Here is an 18,007-nt window from a genome sequence, read left to right on the forward strand (position 1 = left end):
GAACTAGTGGCTAATGGCACAGCAACTCACACTCCCATGACTCACATCAACTGAATGACTCAACTCATACTACTAACGCCTTAACAACAACGTCTTAACATTTACATGACGTCTAAAACAACATTTACACAACATCTACAGTAAACAGTTTCCTTGCCAACACGATCATCCAATCATACTCACCTACTAGCAGGCAGAGCCCCCCTATTGGGCAACACTGACCTTCTGCTGCCACTTCCTCCCGCCCTCCCTGTTCCAGGATTGGTTGGCCGGCGGGCGGCCTGTGCTGGTTGGCTGTAGCTGGATGGGGGGGCAGGAAATGAGGGGGAGCGATAAACAGAACCTGGCTCCTGATTGGGTGATGAGAATTCCGGGCGATAGAGGGGAGATGTGGGATTGGAGGACTGCGCTGGCACAGCTCCTGCCGCTCCTCCTATAGGAGTGTCCCGATAGAGAGACAGTCCTGGGTTCTGATTGGATGATGGGAGTGAGGGGGGATAGAAGGGGTCTGGCTGTCTCTCTGTCCCTCCCCCACCTCCTCCCCCGTACTGGGATTGCTGGTTCCTAGAGTAATGAGGGGAGTAGAAGGGGTGGATGGCGGAGATGACAGAGCCATGGTTGGGACCCCCTGCCCTCCCTGGGAGGAACGTTGAACCCCCCCAGTTTGGAAGAGAGTGGGAGAGGGGTGGAGTTAAGGGACGGGGAGGAGCTTCACACTTTCTGGTTCTCTGTGACACGCCCACTCCACAACTCTGAGAACATCCTGACCACTCCTCCCAGGCAGACCACACCCCCTCCGGACTATTGTCCACCTGCCGAGATCTTCTGCCCGTCGCCTGGAACACGAACACGAACACACACACATACACAAGAACAGATCAGCAATATGATAAACCAGCCAGGTCACCCGTGATACAAGTCAGTACTAGACATCCATCCATGTCTGAGGATGTTGGGAGATGATGTGGGAACCAGCCACTAGGGGCAACAGTGAGCGCTGTTACATTCAAGGGTGTTGTGGACGGGGATGGTGGATGGGCGTCTGCCTCTGATGCAAAAGGTTGCATGTTGAAATCCAGTGATAGAAAGTTGTTTTTGAAGTTTTTGTTTAAAGCCTATCCCAAACCTTAACCCTTACCTTAACCATTCAGAGTTCATGCCTAACCTTAAGATTTCTGAGTTAATTCCTAAACTTAACCCTAACCTTAAAAATGCAGAGTTAATGCCTAAAGAGGCACAAAATTGGTTACAGGAAAAACAAAAAGAATTGGAGGTACTTATAAGAACGAACAAGTGTAATGTTTAACAAGAATAAAGCGAATTGGATGGAAAATGGTGAAAAATGCACAAGTGTTTTCTTGAATCTTTATCATAGAAATGTTACCAAAAATAATTTGCAGAAACTCGTTACAAATTATGGAGTCATCCATGATTCACCAAATTATATTTTGAAAGCTAAATATTTTAAGCATAATGTTTTCTTCTCAGTCTCCTCCATTTCCACTGAATGATGTTAACTGTAAAGATTTATTTCCTAATGTGATTTTCTGGATTTTTTTTCTCATTTTGTCTGTCATAGTTGAAGTGTACCTATGATGAAAATTACAGGCCTCTCTCATCTTTTTAAGTGGGAGAACTTGAACAATTGGTGGCTGACTAAATACTTTTTTGCCCCACTGTATATCAGACCTTTTTTGATGTACTCAAAAATCCATTATTAGCATGTTTTAAATTTGTAGACGTTCAGGTACTCAACAAGAAGGTCTGATTTCATTACTACTAAAACAGGACCCTGGTGGTAAGTATAAAGATCCAGTCCATTTATAAAACTGGAGGCACCAAAAATCCTGGCGAAATGCATAGCACATAGAATAAAAAGGTTTTACCAGATATTGTTCATCCTGATCAGACAGGTTTGGACGATATATTGGAGATAATATACGACAATTACTTGAAACAATTGAACATTATGTAACATCAAAGATACCAGGCCTGGTCTTCATAGCAGATTTTTCAACGCCGTTTGATAAAGAACAACTAGAATGTATATATAAATGCCTGGATTACTTTATATTCTGTGAATCTCTTATACAATGGGTTAAAAGTTATGTACAGCAACCCCAGATGTAAAATAGTAAATAATGGTTACTTCTCAGAGAGTATTGAGCTTTTAAGAGGAGTAAAACAAGGCTGTCCGTTGTCTCCATATCTATTTATTATGTCCATTGAAATGCTAGCTATTAAAATTAGATCCAACAAGAACATCAAGAAGTTAGAAATCCAGGGGATAAAAACAAGTGTCAGTGTATGCCGATGACTCAAGATTTTTCTGAAGTCCGCAATCTGGATCCCTGCACAGTTTCAATCTGGATCCCTGCATAGTTTCAATCTGGATCCCTGCACAGTTTCAATCTGGATCCCTGCACAGTTTCAATCTGGATCCCTGCACAGTTTCAATCTGGATCCCTGCATAGTTTCAATCTGGATCCCTGCACAGTTTCAATCTGGATCCCTGCACAGTTTCAATCTGGATTCCTGCATAGTTTCAATCTGGATCCCTGCATAGTTTCAATCTGGATCCCTGCATAGTTTCAATCTGGATCCCTGCACAGTTTCAATCTGGATCCCTGCACAGTTTCAATCTGGATCCCTGCACAGTTTCAATCTGGATCCCTGCATAGTTTCAATCTGGATCCCTGCATAGTTTCAATCTGGATCCCTGCATAGTTTCAATCTGGATCCCTGCATAGTTTCAATCTGGATCCCTGCATAGTTTCAATCTGGATCCCTGCACAGTCTCATTGAAGATCTTGATCACTTTTCTAGCCTCTCTGGACTAAAACTTAATTATGACAAGTGTACCATATTACATATTGGATCGTTAAAAGACACAGTGTTTACACTACCTTGTAGTTTACAAATAAAATGGGCGGATGGTGAATTAGACATACTTCGTATTCACATCTCCAAAAATATAAATGAACTTACCACAATCAATTTCACTAAAAAGTTAGCAAAAATAGATAAGATTCTGCATCCATGGAGAGGTAAATACTTGTCTATTTATGGAAAAAATCACATTGAGTAACTATTTGGTCCTATCACAGCTTACTTACTTACTAATGGCACTGCCTACTGCAGACGAGTTGTTTTTTAAATCATATGAGCAAAAAACCAGACAAAATTAAATGTGCTTATTTATATAATGAATATGAGTTTGGGGGGCTAAAATGATTCAATATTAAAGCTTTAAACCTCTCACTAAAAGCTTCACTCATACATAAGTTATATTAAAACCCAAAATGGTTCTCCAGTAGATCATTAAGAAAGGCTCATCCTTTTTACAAAAATGGCCTTTTTGCCTTTATACAGATTACAACTTCTAATTTCCAAGAAGTTGTAATTTTCTGTAATTGAAAATGACATTTTGTTTAAAGTATTGCCCTTTCTTAAACAAGCCATACAAAGCTGGTTACAATTTCAGTTTTATCCTCCAGAAAAGGCAGAACAAATATTAGTGATTATACTGATTAATAAAAACACATTCTTTATGGATTTAATTGGTATTATATTTATTAATGATATTATGAATAGAAACGGTTGAGCTATGAGCAGGCATTCCCATTTATTTTCAATAGCTGCTATTGAAAATATATGGGAATGTCTGCTCAATCCAAACTTACAACCAACTGATTGCAGCATAACCACAAATATGGAGGAGGCAAGTGGAAAAGGGACAAGGTAGGAAACTTGTTTGCTTGCCATAAATTAAAGATACAAATTGGGTGAAAGGAATTGGCATAAATAGAAAATATACCAGTTTCATTTGAGGCCCAAAATGTTGACAGCTGCGCCATACAGGTCGCAAAATAAATGGGCAGAGATTTAGATGAACCGATTCCATGGCACATGGTTTATGAACTGGTACAAAAAACAACACTTCCAGTTTTTCAATTTAAATTATTATACAAAATTCTTGCCACCAACAGAACGCTATATATATGGGGCATACAACAATCTCAGCTCTGTAGATTTTGCTGCGATGAGACAGAATCACTTCATAATTTATTCTGGTATTGCCCCTATGTAGCTTGTTTCTGGTCACAGGTTCAGGAATGGTGAAGAAATAGCAGTTTTGGGCGATTTTGAATAAATAAATAACATAATAATACTCGTAGGAAAGGCTTTCATCTTTAGCTCACAATCTGTGGATACTATAGAATTAGAAAGATTCAAAATGTATGTAAAACATCACAGCTCAATTGAAAAATATATGGCACATGGAAATCAAACTGAGGGTGATAGGTGGAATGGGCTGAGAGTGGCTGAGGGGTGGGATTAAAGAGCTGAGGTCTATAGTGATAGGTGGGATGGGCTGAGAATGGCTGAGGGGCGGGATTAAAGAGCTGAGGTCTATGGTGATAGGTGGGATGGGCTGAGTGTGGCTGAGGGGTGGGATTAAAGAGCTGAGGTCTATAGTGATAGGTGGGATGGGCTGAGTGTGGCTGAGGGGCGGGATTAAAGAGCTGAGGTCTATGGTTATAGGTGGGATGGGCTGAGAGTGGCTGAGGGGTGGGATTAAAGAGCTGAGGTCTATAGTGATAGGTGGGATGGGCTGAGTGTGGCTAAGGGGCAGGATTAAAGAGCTGAGGTCTATGGTTATAGGTGGGATGGGCTGAGAGTGGCTGAGGGGTGGGATTAAAGAGCTGAGGTCTATGGTGATAGGTGGGATGGGCTGAGTGTGGCTGAGGCGTGGGATTAAAGAGCTGAGGTCTATGGTGATAGGTGGGATGGGCTGAGAGTGGCTGAGGGGTGGGAGTAAAGAGCTGCGGTCTATGGTGATAGGTGGGATGGGCTGAGAGTGGCTGAGGGGTGGGATTAAAGAGCTGAGGTCTATGGTGATAGGGGGGATGGGCTGAGAGTGGCTGAGGGGTGGGATTAAAGAGCTGAGGTCTATGGTGATAGGTGGGATGGGCTGAGAGTGGTTGAGGGGTGGGATTAAAGACCTGAGGTCTATTGTGATAGGTGGGATGGGCTGAGAGTGGCTGAGGGGTGGGATTAAAGAGCTGAGGTCTATGGTGATAGGTGGGATGGTCTGAGAGTGGCAGAGGGGTGGGATTAAAGAGCTGAGGTCTATGGTGATAGGTGGGATGGGCTGAGTGTGGCTGAGGGGTGGGATTAAAGAGCTGAGGTCTATGGTGATAGGTGGGATGGGCTGAGAGTGGCTGAGGGGTGGGATTAAAGAGCTGAGATCTATGGTGATAGGTGGGATGGGCTGAGAATGGCTGAGGGGTGGGATTAAAGAGCTGAGGTCTATGGTGATAGGTGGGATGGGCTGAGAGTGGCTGAGGGGTGGGATTAAAGAGCTGAGGTCTATGGTGATAGGTGGGATGGGCTGAGTGTGGCTGAGGGGTGGGATTAAAGAGCTGAGGTCTATGGTGATAGGTGGGATGGGCTGAGTGTGGCTGAGGGGTGGGATTAAAGAGCTTTTTGTTTGGTACTGTATTATTGTTATATGATTGCTTTATATAAAAGTACCATGTATGTAAAATGTGTATGAAAAATGTGTATGTAAAATGTAGATGTAAAATGTATGTGTACATAGCAGAAAAGCTGTAAAAGAAATATATATATATATATATGTTTGTCTTCCTAAGAGGGGTGGAGGATGGGTTAACAAAACATTTTAGAAATACAGATAAATGCCTAAACTTACCCTGAAACACTTTGAAATTTGACGTTTGGAACATCTTTGAAGTTTGACGTTTGAGAAACATGGATGAAGGTCTAATTCTGACGTGAGATTGTGAGAGCTGGTTGGATAAACATGTAGTAAACATGTAACAAGTGTTTCCTAGACAGGCCTCTCTAGTTCTGTTGGCCCATGCCTGAGCAAATCTGCCTTCAATTGGTGTCAAAGTTTCACTGCCAGAATCCCTGGATGTTGTTCAGCGGGCTAGGAAATAGAAGACGTCTAAACTAAATTCACTTATGCTGGCAGTAGCTTTAAAGCAGTTTTATGGATAAAAATCATCAACCTTGTGGAATATGGATGGATGGCCTTGTGGAAGTGCTGTGGCAAAGCCAGCTCTGGCCTGGCATGCTGAACCCAGTGCGCTGTGTGTGCATGTGCGTGTGTAACAGGCAAGGCTTTGATGTGTTCCTCTGTGGATCTGTTTAAATGTTTTTCATTTCATAACTCAGAGCTGTGTGTGTGCGCGTGTGTTTGTGCCTTGTTGGCAGAACAGCTAGAGAGAGACCTGAACAAAAGTTTCCATTCAGCAAAAACCAAAACAAGAGTCTGTGCACGACCACTCTGAGAGAAAGAGCGTACATGCCTGTATGTGTATGTAATAGTAGGTGTATGGACATTGTGTGTGTGTGTGTGTGTGTGTGTGTGTGTGTGTGTGTGTGTTCTATTTCTGAGCATGTCCAGGGCTACAATAGGTCAAATAACAGCCACACCTGTCTCTGTGTCAGGGGACCACTCCGCCACCAAGGGCCCGATCTGACCACTGGTCACACAGTGAGATGGTGCACCACTCACTGCAGGCTTTCATGGGTTGATCCACCAAATCAAATCAAATCAATTTATATAGCCCTTCGTACATCAGCTGATATCTCAAAGTGCTGTACAGAAACCCAGCCTAAAACCCCAAACAGCAAGCAATGCAGGTGTAGAAGCACGGTGGCTAGGAAAAACTCCCTAGAAAGGCCAAAACCTAAGAAGAAACCTAGAGAGGAACCAGGCTATGAGGGGAGTGCCGGGTGGAGATTATAACAGAACATGGCCAAGATGTTCAAATGTTCATAAATGAACACGAACCCTAAACTACGATTACAGACACTAATCGCCTCAAATCACCATCACTATGGTAAAACCACTACTCACCTTTTTCTTCTCAGCCTTGGTCAGAGAGGATGTGACTGCCACAAAACAACACAGGGCATAAATCCTGAGAGAGGGGGAGTGAAGAGAAAGAGAAAGAGAAAGAGAGAGAGAGAGAGAGAGAGAGAGAGAGAGAGAGAGAGAGAGAGGGGAGATAAAACAATGAGGGGGATAGAGAGGAAGAGTGAAGAGGGGTTTAGTAAACAGAACCAGATATGATGAGTTTCCTTGCAGATTATGTATTATGGGGATGCACTGTGTATCCTCATATCCTAAAGACGATCAAAACGCCTCAGTAGCTTCATAAACTATATCATTTAATAGTCAACACATACTTCTCTTTCCCTAACAGTCCAGAGCCTGTCTAGTAGCTGTTTAATAAACGTTCTATCATGAGTAAAAGCACCATGCATAATGTGTTTTCTTTCATTATAGGACATACTGTAAAACTAACTCTCAGCAGTTCAGTTGACACTGTCGAATGTTCCAGACCTTGCTATGTTAGAGGTGCACACCATGCGTCGTTTTTTCCCGGCGCAAATTATCATGTACATTTGTTTTAATAGTTTGAGACTTGGAGAGAGGGGCCTCCGACTTTGGTTTATATTGGCCACATGATTATAGGTTCCTTTAGAGTGCTTTTATATAGCTACAAACTCAGGACACAGCCGCATGAGCACTGGGCTAAAGTAGATGATTTGAGATGCACCAACACAATTATTGTGGGAACTGTGAAGACACACCATAATCCCATAACATCACCGCAATCACAAATCCGCAGGCCACATGTGACCACTGTGACTGGTGCAGTTTCTCCAATGTTTCTCCGCCGCCGTCTCCCCTCCGACTGAAACCCTCCCCACAGTCCCCAGGCCCACACTAGACTAAACAATTATCCCAAAACCACAGACAAAGGTCCCGCACAGCCTGACACAACAGATCCGCTCAGCCTGAACTAACGACCCCCTACCCGCGTCCACGTTTCTCTTTACAGTGGCACATTGTAGAATAAAAACGGAGAGCGAGAGAAGGTGGACAGGGAGGGAGAGTGGGAACTGTTACAAAATCTACCCAGACACAGTGAGTTTTAACCTCAACCCCAGCCCGAGGGAAAATTCCTTCTACATATCGTGCCGATGCAACGCAACACATGCGCGTGTACGCTTCACCTATATGCCATAGCACACACGGGATCTTTATTCACAGCAGTTGACTTTTCAACAGTTTTAAATGCGTATAGATAACATATACTTACTGTACACTACTACACTTACTGTAGGCTACATCGCCACTGAAATAAAATTTGGTTAGAAAGCTTTCGCACACATGAAAGCGTGGAGCAGGTTATCTATCGGTCAGTAGAGTCCCCCCAATTTACCTGTACAGAAACCTGAGACGCATTCTCTCGGTGGCCTCGCCCTGAAGTATTTCCCCCCGGTAACGACTTTCTGACCACCGTATATGTGTTTTTGTTGATTCCCGGGGTGAGTTATTATCAGTTCCTTTCGGTGATAGTCAGAACAACCGCTGTGTCTTCTGTGTGGCTGTGAGAGAAGGTTCCTTCGCGTGCTCTCTCTCTCTCGGTCCCCCTCGTTCTGTCACACTCACTCACTCCTCCCTGGATTCGGATCGGGGAAGGGTTTCAGTTTTTTTTTCTCTCGTTCACCCGACAACTTTTTTTGTCCTTGTTTTAAACTGGCAGCCGGGGGGCCTGAAGGGGAGAAAAAGAGCGATACAAAATGGACAGATTACACAACTCTCTCTCTCCCTTCCATATCACACACGCACACACCAAACTGCGGGCACCACTCTGACTAATCTATAATTGAGTAACTGAGAGCCGCTTTCTGAGTTGCACAACAACCCTCTATAAGAATGTTCTATTGTACAGACTTGTTCTGATCACTAATAATCATCAAGTCTTTGTTGACAACTGCTCATGGAGCTCAGAGTTGGCAGCACTGACAGTAGCACCCCGTGGCGCGCACGCAACCCCCTTATTGTTTTAGAGCCAATAAATTAAATTAAAACAATTACAAGAGTATTGTTTTACAACATCGAATATAAAAAAATCATTCCACAGAACTGTATCAATCATGCAAATATCTTATGAGAATAGTCGACAGACCAAACAGACACACCCGCATAGTTTATTGTTATTAACTTCTGAAATGTCCGTCTTTGTGGATGTTTTAGTTCTGATGTGTTTGTTATTGGCATGCATCGGTCCCAACCCGTTTTTATAACCGGTTCAATCAGGAATAGAAGCGACATGGTACAGCGCGCGAGCGTTCCCGAGGGAAGCCATTGACCGCGTTGCGTTCCAAATCTGGAGGGGCGATAATACAAGTGGACCCAAAGCGCAGCGCGCGGTACCACATCAGAGAGTGGTTGGGGAGCGGTTGAGGAGCAGAGGGGTGGCGATGATTTTCGGGTCAAAAGCAGAACTGGAACTGGCGCGGCACTAAGTTTAGTGACATTATTTGTTGTCTGCAAACACCGATAAGACTGGCCTGAGTGAATAGTCACTGCCTCCGGCTGCGTTTGCCACAGGTTTATGAGTTAAACACTAGAGAGAGAGAGGGAGAGGGAGAGAGAGGGAGAGAGAGAGAAAGAGAGAGAGAGAGAGATGTGTGTATGGGTATGTATGATCTAACACAGAGCTACTGGTCTCAGAGGACAGTGTGCTTTTCTTGGCCAGCAGAAACACAACATGACTACAGTACAGAGATGGTGATGGAGATTAGCTACATCAAACACTGGTCTAAGCCAATCTAAAGCCTGAACCACATTATACAACTGGCTTATGATTACATCTGTCACACTAACATTCTGTTGTATGAAATGATGAGGATAAACACACACACACACACACACACACACACACACTATCACAGGATGTAGCCTATACTGTAACTAACTACACTGTATTAGAGAGTACTACACTGTATTAGAGAGTGTGTGAAAGACCTGCTGTCGTATTGATACTCAACAGAACTGATCCATTATCAAAGCTAACAACAGGTTGTGTTTGTGTGGTCACCATGGTAATCTCTCCAGTGCTGTGTGCCCTTCTCCATCGCTCCCCCTTTCTTTCTTGTTCTCGCTCTCTCTCTTGACCCTCCTGACCCTTTCTCCACACCCTTTTCTATATTCCTCTTGGTTATTCTCTCTCTCTTCTCTATTTCTCTCCATCCCTCTTCCTGCATCTCAGAGGCAGTAACCAGAGTGTGGGACCTGTTAGACACGCACGGCCAACCACACAGCCCTGATTAGCAAGCAATCACCATATCACACAAGAGGGTGTGTGTGTGTGGTATATAACTGTAGATCTGTTATTTGTCTCGGGTGGCTGTAGTGAGTAATAGCACTGTGGTTCAGGGCAGTTCCACCCCAGGAGAACAATAACCCCCTCACCCTAACTACCTCTGCACCCCTTTGCTACCTCACACACCAACCCACACACATAGACACTACACACCTCGGGAATTCTTACTCTGGTAGAGTAAGAATGAATGACAAAGCGAGAGAGAGCCTTCTATGCCATCAAAAGGAAAATCAAATTTGACATACCACTAGGATCTGGAAAAAAAATACTTGAATCATTTAGAGAACCCATTGCCCTTTATAGTTGCGAGGTCTGGGGTCCGCTCACCAACCAAGATTTCACAAAATGGGAAAAACACCAATTTGAGACATTGCATGTAGAATTCTGCAAAAATATCCTCAGTGTACAACGTAGAACACCAAATAATGCATGCAGAGCAGAATTAGGCCAATACCTGCTAATTATCAAAATCCAGAAAAGAGCTGTTAAATTCTACAACCACCTAAAAGGAAGCCATTACCAAACCTTCTTTAACAAAGTCATCACCTACAGAGAGATGAACCTGGTGAAGAGTCCCCTAAGCAAGGTGGTCCTGGAGCTCTGTTCAGAAACACAAACAGACCCCACAGTGCCCAAGGACAGCAACACAATTAGACCCAACCAAATCATAAGAAAACAAAAAGATAATCACTTGACACATTGGAAAGAATTAACAAAAAACTGAGCAAACTAGAATGCTATTTGGTCCTAAACAGAGAGTACACAGTGGCAGAATACCTGACCCAACCTTAAGGAAAGCTTTGACTATGTACAGACTCAGTGAACACAGCCTTGCTATTGAGAATGGTCGCCATAGCCTGTCTTCTCTTGAGAGCCAGGTTTGCCTATGTGCACACTGCCCACAAAATGAGGTGGAAACTGAGCTGCATTTCCTAACCTCCTGCCAAATGTATGACCATATTAGAGATGTATATTTCCCTCAGATTACAAATCCAATTTTGATAAATTCCCATATCTATTGGGTGAAAGAAATACCATCGTGTGCCATTACAGCAGCAAGATTTGTGACCTGTTGAAACAAGAAAAGGGTAACCAGTGAAGAACAAACACCATTGTAAATACAATCCATATTTATTTATTTTCCCTTTTGTACTTTAACTATTTGCACATTGCTACAACACTGTATATAGACATAATAGGATATTTGAAATGTCTTTATTCTCTTGGAATATTTACTGTTCACTTTTGATTGTTTATTTCACTTTTGTTTATCCAGTTCACTTGATATTCCCTTGAAACAAATGTTTCCCATGCCAATAAAGCCCCTTGAATTGAATTGAGAGAGAAAGAGAGAGTGAGAGAGAAAGAGAGAGAGAGAGAGAGCGAGAGACTTCTGTGAGTTTAATGTTTACTGTTAATTTTGATAGTTTATTTCACTTTTGTATATTATCTACTTCACTTGTTTTGGCAATGTTAACATATGTTTCCCATGCCAAGCCCCTTGAATTGAAAGAGCTGGAAAGGGAAGGAGGGAGGAGGGAGGGATTTGTCTGGGTCAGATGGAGTCAATATTTGTTCCATTCCAGAGGCATCTTATAGATGGATCAAAGAGGAGGACTGTGTATTCTTAACAGAGTGGGAAAAGAGGTAAAGGAAAGAATAGCTGAGTCTGAACAGAAGGAAAGGGGGGAGGGAGGGAGGGAGGGAGGGAGGGAGGGAGGGAGGGAGGGAGGGAGGGAGGGAGGGAGGGAGGGTAGTTGGACAATAAGTGAGGTGGCCAATAGAATGGGTGGTCTTTTGGCAGGTGAGAGAAGGCTAGGAGGGGAGGTAGTGTTTATCACAGGAAGTTGGTGGCATCTTAATTGGGGAGGACGGGCTCGTGTTAAATGGCTGGAGCGGAATCGGTGGAATGGTATAAAATACATGTGTTTGATACCATTTAATTGGCTCCGTTCCAGACATTATTATGAGCTGTCCTCCACTCAGCAGCCTCCTGTGGTTCCACTCTCTCTGTCTGTCTCCACATTAACACATTAACTCCACATTAACTCTCACACCCAACAAGGGGAGTTTGCATGGGAAGACTCAAAACACAGCTACAGGTGTAGGATCTTAATTTGACCTATATTGTCACAGCAAACATAATCCTGCAGCAACAGGATTTGAATGTTTAGTGCATAATGTTGCTTGATCAGTGGTTATGCTATTGGCTGGCCAAATGTAGACTACATGAAAAGTTCAATACTGATATATACAATACTGTGTGTTAGTGTGGGCTCTCAGGGAATTTATGTAAATCACAAAGCTGATCTGCATTTGGGGCGGCTGCATAGCCTAGTGGTTAGCGCGTCGGGTTGGGCTAGGACATTCTGATGTGGTTTGGTTGGGCTAGGACATTCTGATGTGGTTTGGTTGGGCTAGGACATTCTGTTGTGGTTTGGTTGGGCTAGGACATTCTGTTGTGGTTTGGTTGGGCTAGGACATTCTGTTGTGGTTTGGTTGGGCTAGGACATTCTGATGTGGTTTGGTTGGGCTAGGACATTCTGTTGTGGTTTGGGTGGGCTAGGACATTCTGATGTGGTTTGGTTGGGCTAGGACATTCTGATGTGGTTTGGTTGGGCTAGGACATTCTGTTGTGGTTTGGGTGGGCTAGGACATTCTGATGTGGTTTGGGTGGGCTAGGACATTCTGATGTGGTTTGGGTGGGCTAGGACATTCTGATGTGGTTTGGTTGGGCTAGGACATTCTGATGTGGTTTGGTTGGGCTAGGACATTCTGTTGTGGTTTGGTTGGGCTAGGACATTCTGATGTGGTTTGGTTGGGCTAGGACATTCTGATGTGGTTTGGTTGGGCTAGGACATTCTGATGTGGTTTGGTCGGGCTAGGACATTCTGATGTGGTTTGGTCGGGCTAGGACATTCTGATGTGGTTTGGTCGGGCTAGGACATTCTGATGTGGTTTGGTCGGGCTAGGACATTCTGATGTGGTTTGGTTGGGCTAGGACATTCTGATGTGGTTTGGTTGGGCTAGGACATTCTGATGTGGTTTGGTTGGGCTAGGACATTCTGATGTGGTTTGGTTGGGCTAGGACATTCTGATGTGGTTTGGTTGGGCTAGGACATTCTGATGTGGTTTGGTTGGGCTAGGACATTCTGTTGTGGTTTGGGTGGGCTAGGACATTCTGATGTGGTTTGGTTGGCTAGAAGGACATAGTGGGAAGTTCACTGTGAAGCGTTGACAGACCACCTGTCAAATCGGTCTCCAAAACTGTTCCCCACTTTCTCTCTTTCTCTGCTCTGTCCCCCTTCTCAAAAATGTCCCCCCTCTTTAGGTCGATGTCACACATTTCCATCTAATATATTCTGTTGCATTCATACAAGCACACAGATAACTTGCTCCTGTTTTTACCCCCAACAAATGTAGTTATGTTATGTCAAAGGTTAAATATGCAGGTGCAAGTGTGTGCAGGTGTGTTATTTGTGCAGGTCTGTGTTATTCTGTCTCTCTAATCGCCACATAAATCTCCAGTGTCTCCAGCCACGAGTGTGATTTGGATAGCGACATGAGAAATATCAGATATCAGAACACGAGGGCTTTCCACACAGGTTGGCACCAGCTCACACAGCAGAATTCAAAACCGATGGCCTCTCTTTTCTCTCATTCTCTAGTTCTTTCTCTCATTCTCTCTCTCGCTCTTTAACCCTCCACTTGCCTCTTTCTGTCTCTTTCATAAAGCCGGAATTTACCTCCAGCTAGCTGCTTCGAGAGGAGTCATACAGTAAATATTTATAAAGAGGCAGAAAGCAGGTTTATTCTCGCCGTCTCCTAAACTAGTCCAAGCCCCCTCGCCTCCTCACCTTCCTCTGAACTGAGAAGAGAACTCGCTCTCCCTCTTGGCATCATCTCACCACGCTGGGGAGAGAAAATAAACCAAACGCCTCTCTCACAGGGTGGTTGGAAAGAAGAGACAGACGGGCCGACACACACACACTCTTTTCAACTCCGATCCTTGCTCCTGTCAAATCATTATTTCTTTCTCTCCTCCTCCTCTCTCTCTGCTGAGAAGAGGATAGGAAATCAGGTCAGCTGTGTGTTGTTGAACATAGCAGACATATTTGAGAGCAAAGTGAAGCCAGAGCTAGAACTGTACCTTACTGTACCGAGGTGTGTGTGTGTGTTTGTGTGTGTGTGAGGGTGCATCCATGACTGGCTATATGCAGGGCCTCTCCAGACCTGGCACTTTCATTGGGTTTGTGTGTGTGCAAGCGTAAATATGTGTGTGTGTGTGTATGCCTCCACGGGCATGAAACCTTCACAGATCATGTGTGTTTGTGTGTGTGAGAGTGTGTGAGGGTGCATCCATTACTGGCTACAGTGGCTTGCGAAAGTATTCGCCCCCCCCCCCTGGAATTCTTCCTATTTTATTGCCTTACAACCTGGAATTAAAACACATTTTTGGGGTGTTTGTATCATTTGATTTAAACAACATGCCTACCACTTTGAAGATGCAAAATATTTTTTATTTGATTGAATCTTTAAGTCATACCACATATTCTCAATTGGATTGAGGTCTGGGCTTTGACTAGGCCATTCCAAGACATTTAAATGTTTCCCCTTAAACCACTCGAGTGTTGCTTTAGCAGTATGCTTAGGGTCATTGTCCTGCTGGAAGGTGAACCTCCGTCCCAGTCTCAAATCTCTGGAATATTGACAGGTTTCCCTAAAGAATTTCCCTGTATTTAGCGCCATCCATCATTCCTTCAATTCTGACCAGTTTCCCAGTTCCTGCAGATGAAAAACATCCTCACAGCATGATGCTGCCACCACCATGATTCACTGTGGGGATGGCGTTCCTGGGGCGATGAGAGGTGTTGGGTTTGCTCGTTTTCGTTGATGGCCTAAAAGCTCAATTTTAGTCTCATCTGACCAGAATACCTTCTTCCATATGTTTGGGGAGTCTCCCACCTGCCTTTTGGTGAACACCAAACATGTTTGCTTATAATTTTCTTTAAGCAATGGCTTTTTTCTGGACACTCTTCCGTCAAGCCCAGCTCTGTGGAGTGTACAGCTTAAAGTGGTCCTATGGACAGCTACTCCAGTCACTGCTGTGGAGCGTTACAGCTCCTTCAGGGTTATCTTCGGTCTCTTTGTTGCCTCTCTGATTAATGCCCTCCTTGCCTGATCTGTGAGTTTTGGTGGGCTGCCCTCTCTTGGCAGGTTTGTTGTGGTGCCATGTTCTTACCATTTTTTAATAATAGATTGAATGGAGCTCGGTGGGATGTTCAAAGTTTCTGATATTTATTTATAACCCAACCCTGATCTGTACTTCTCCACAACTTTGTCCCTGATCTGTTTGGAGAGCTCATTGGTCTTAATGGTGCCGCTTGCTTGGTGGTGCCCCTTGCTTAGTGGTGTTGCAGACTCTGGGGCCTTTCAGAACAGGTGTATGCATACTGAGATCATGTGACATTTAGATTGCATACAGGTGGACTTTATTTAATTAATTATGTGTCTTCTGACGGTAATTGGTTGCACCAGATTTTATTTAGGGGCTTCATAGCAAAGGGGGTGAATACATATGCACGCACCACTTTTCCGTGTTAGATTTTCTTTTTTAAAGAAGTTATTTTTTTCATTTCACTTCACCAATTTGGAATATTTTGTGTATGTCCATTACATGAAATCCAAATAAAAACATTTAAATTAAGGTTGTAATGCAACAAAATAGCAAAAATGCCAAGGGGGTTGAATACTTTTGCAAGGCACTGTATATGCAGGGCCAGGTGTAAACAGCTCCAGTGAGAGGTGTGAAGTCCACACAGGAGGATTGGAGAGACGACCACCTGACTGGGAGAGATGACCACCTGACTGGGAGAGATGACCACCTGACTGGGAGAGACGACCACCTGACTGGGAGAGACGACCACCTGACTGGGAGAGATGACTGGATCAAATAAAGACTTTAGAAAACCTCAACAACCAGATCTGGACAGAAGTTGGGAAATGTGGGGGGAGGGGGGTGTAGAGGGGAGTGGGCTTCTATGTGTGTGTGTGTGTGTCTAGTGATCAGTGCGGGTGGGCCCATGGTTTGGTGTATATCCAGCAGAATCCTTACAGCTGATTTATTCCCCCAGTCTGTTTCTCAATAAGGAATTAATTTCAAGGGACTGAAGCTGGGCAACTGGAACGTGTAACAGTGAGCTACACCGCTCCAAGTGTTCCATCCACCACACACCCCCGTCAGAAATAATAATATTTCCTTCACTAATTGGCTTGCCCCTATCCAAACATTACCAGCCAACCCACACGCCCAGCGAGAGAGAGGAGAGAGCGAGGGCTCTACACTGCTAGGTTGTTGTCACTGTTTGCTGCAAAGGCCAACAGACCTCCTGTTATTGTTTTCAGTGGCTGGACTCTCAGCCACCTGGCAGCAAACTCTCTCTCTCCCTCTCACACACACTATTGCATTGCTATCTCCGTGAGGACCAAAGAATTGATTCCCATCCAAAATCCTAACCCTAAATCTAACATTAACCTTAATTCTATCCCTAATTATAACCCTAAACCTAACCCCTAAGCCTAAAATAGTATTTTTTCTCAGGAGGCCAGTAAAATGGGGACCGGCAAAATTAATTTTCCTTGTTTTACTATCCTTGCGAGGACTTCTGGTGCTCACAAGGACAGTTAAACATATATACACACACATACAGGAAGGTTATTTTTACAGGAGGTGGAGGGGAAAGGGAGTCCAGGCACAGGGGTCTATTTCAAGTCCACGTCCCACCAATCATTGTCTGACAGGTTCTCAGTGATACCAGCAGAACAGAACAGTACCACCATGAGGACGTCACACCACCGTTCTGTTTGACTTCCTCTGGTCACGGTCACCCTGCCTCCCGGCCCCCTTCCCACAGAAAGGATGACCTGAAACTGGAGTGCGTTTCATATGGCAACCTATTCCCTTTATAGTTTACTACTTTAGACCAGAACCCACAGGGCTGTGAACTACATAGGGAATAGTGTGCCATTTGGGACAGGTCAAAGGAAATAGAGTGCCATTTGGGACTGAACAAAGGAAATAGGGTGCCATTTGGGACAGGTAAAACGGAATAGGGTGCCATTGGGCCATGTCAAATGGAATAGGGTTCCATTTGGGACAGGTCAAAGGGAACAGGGTGCCATTTGGGACAGGTCAAGGGGAACAGGGTACCATTTGGGACAGGTCATGGGGAACAGGGTGCAATTCGGGACAGGTCAAATGGAATAGGGTGCCATTTGGGACAGGTAGAAGGGAATATAGTGCCATTTGGAATGCATCCTGGGTCATTTATGTACCTGCCTGAACTTGTAGGCTACCTACTATATATAAAAATAAATAAATAAATAAACAACCCCCTAAACAAATTGTCATTTCATCCTCCTATAGCCTTATTGACATGTTACATTATAGCTTATAGGCAGTCCTAGGACTGGAGATAGTGATCTATACCTCCCTTTGTTATTGTCTAACGTCAAAAGGTCCACCTCTCTTTCTGCCCCCCAACCCACCTCTCTCTCAACCCTCTGGCTAAAAATAATTTCAGAATGAACTCTGTGCGACTCAAACTGTCAAATGAAGGATTGCTTTGTGTGTTCAGGGAAAGCAACAAGAGAGTACAGTGAGAGAAAGAGTAGGGAGAAAGAGATTAGAGCGAGAGAGATAGGGGGAAGGAATGCTGTGAGGAGGGTAGAGTGACCGACTGATGAGCTTGTAGTTATCAGTAACTAATGGTTTTGGGAATGTTCACTGA

At 44.1% G+C, this 18,007-nt stretch overlaps 1 protein-coding gene across 2 annotated transcripts in view; it reads right to left on the reverse strand.

Annotated features, from left to right (window-relative positions):
* Positions 1-8,886, reverse strand: part of LOC118938160 (thrombospondin type-1 domain-containing protein 4) — a 130,847-nt gene extending 121,961 nt beyond the window's left edge. Inside the window, exons 1-3 of one of the 2 annotated variants that reach the window (XM_090190670.1) lie at positions 8,268-8,886; positions 6,893-6,956; positions 223-836 (exon numbers count right to left, since the gene is read on the reverse strand). In XM_090190670.1, coding sequence (XP_090046796.1) covers positions 223-836; positions 6,893-6,956; positions 8,268-8,290 — 701 coding nt within the window. In that variant the 5' untranslated portion in view covers positions 8,291-8,886. Of the gene's footprint in view, positions 1-183; positions 837-6,892; positions 6,957-8,267 lie in introns of both variants that reach the window. The other variant, XM_090190666.1, reaches the window with a different exon arrangement.
* Between the last annotated feature and the right edge of the window lie 9,121 nt (positions 8,887-18,007).

Source organism: Oncorhynchus mykiss, chromosome 2 (assembly GCF_057628025.1).
Source record: "Oncorhynchus mykiss isolate SJ-2025 chromosome 2, ASM5762802v1, whole genome shotgun sequence".
Classification (NCBI taxonomy): domain Eukaryota; kingdom Metazoa; phylum Chordata; class Actinopteri; order Salmoniformes; family Salmonidae; genus Oncorhynchus; species Oncorhynchus mykiss.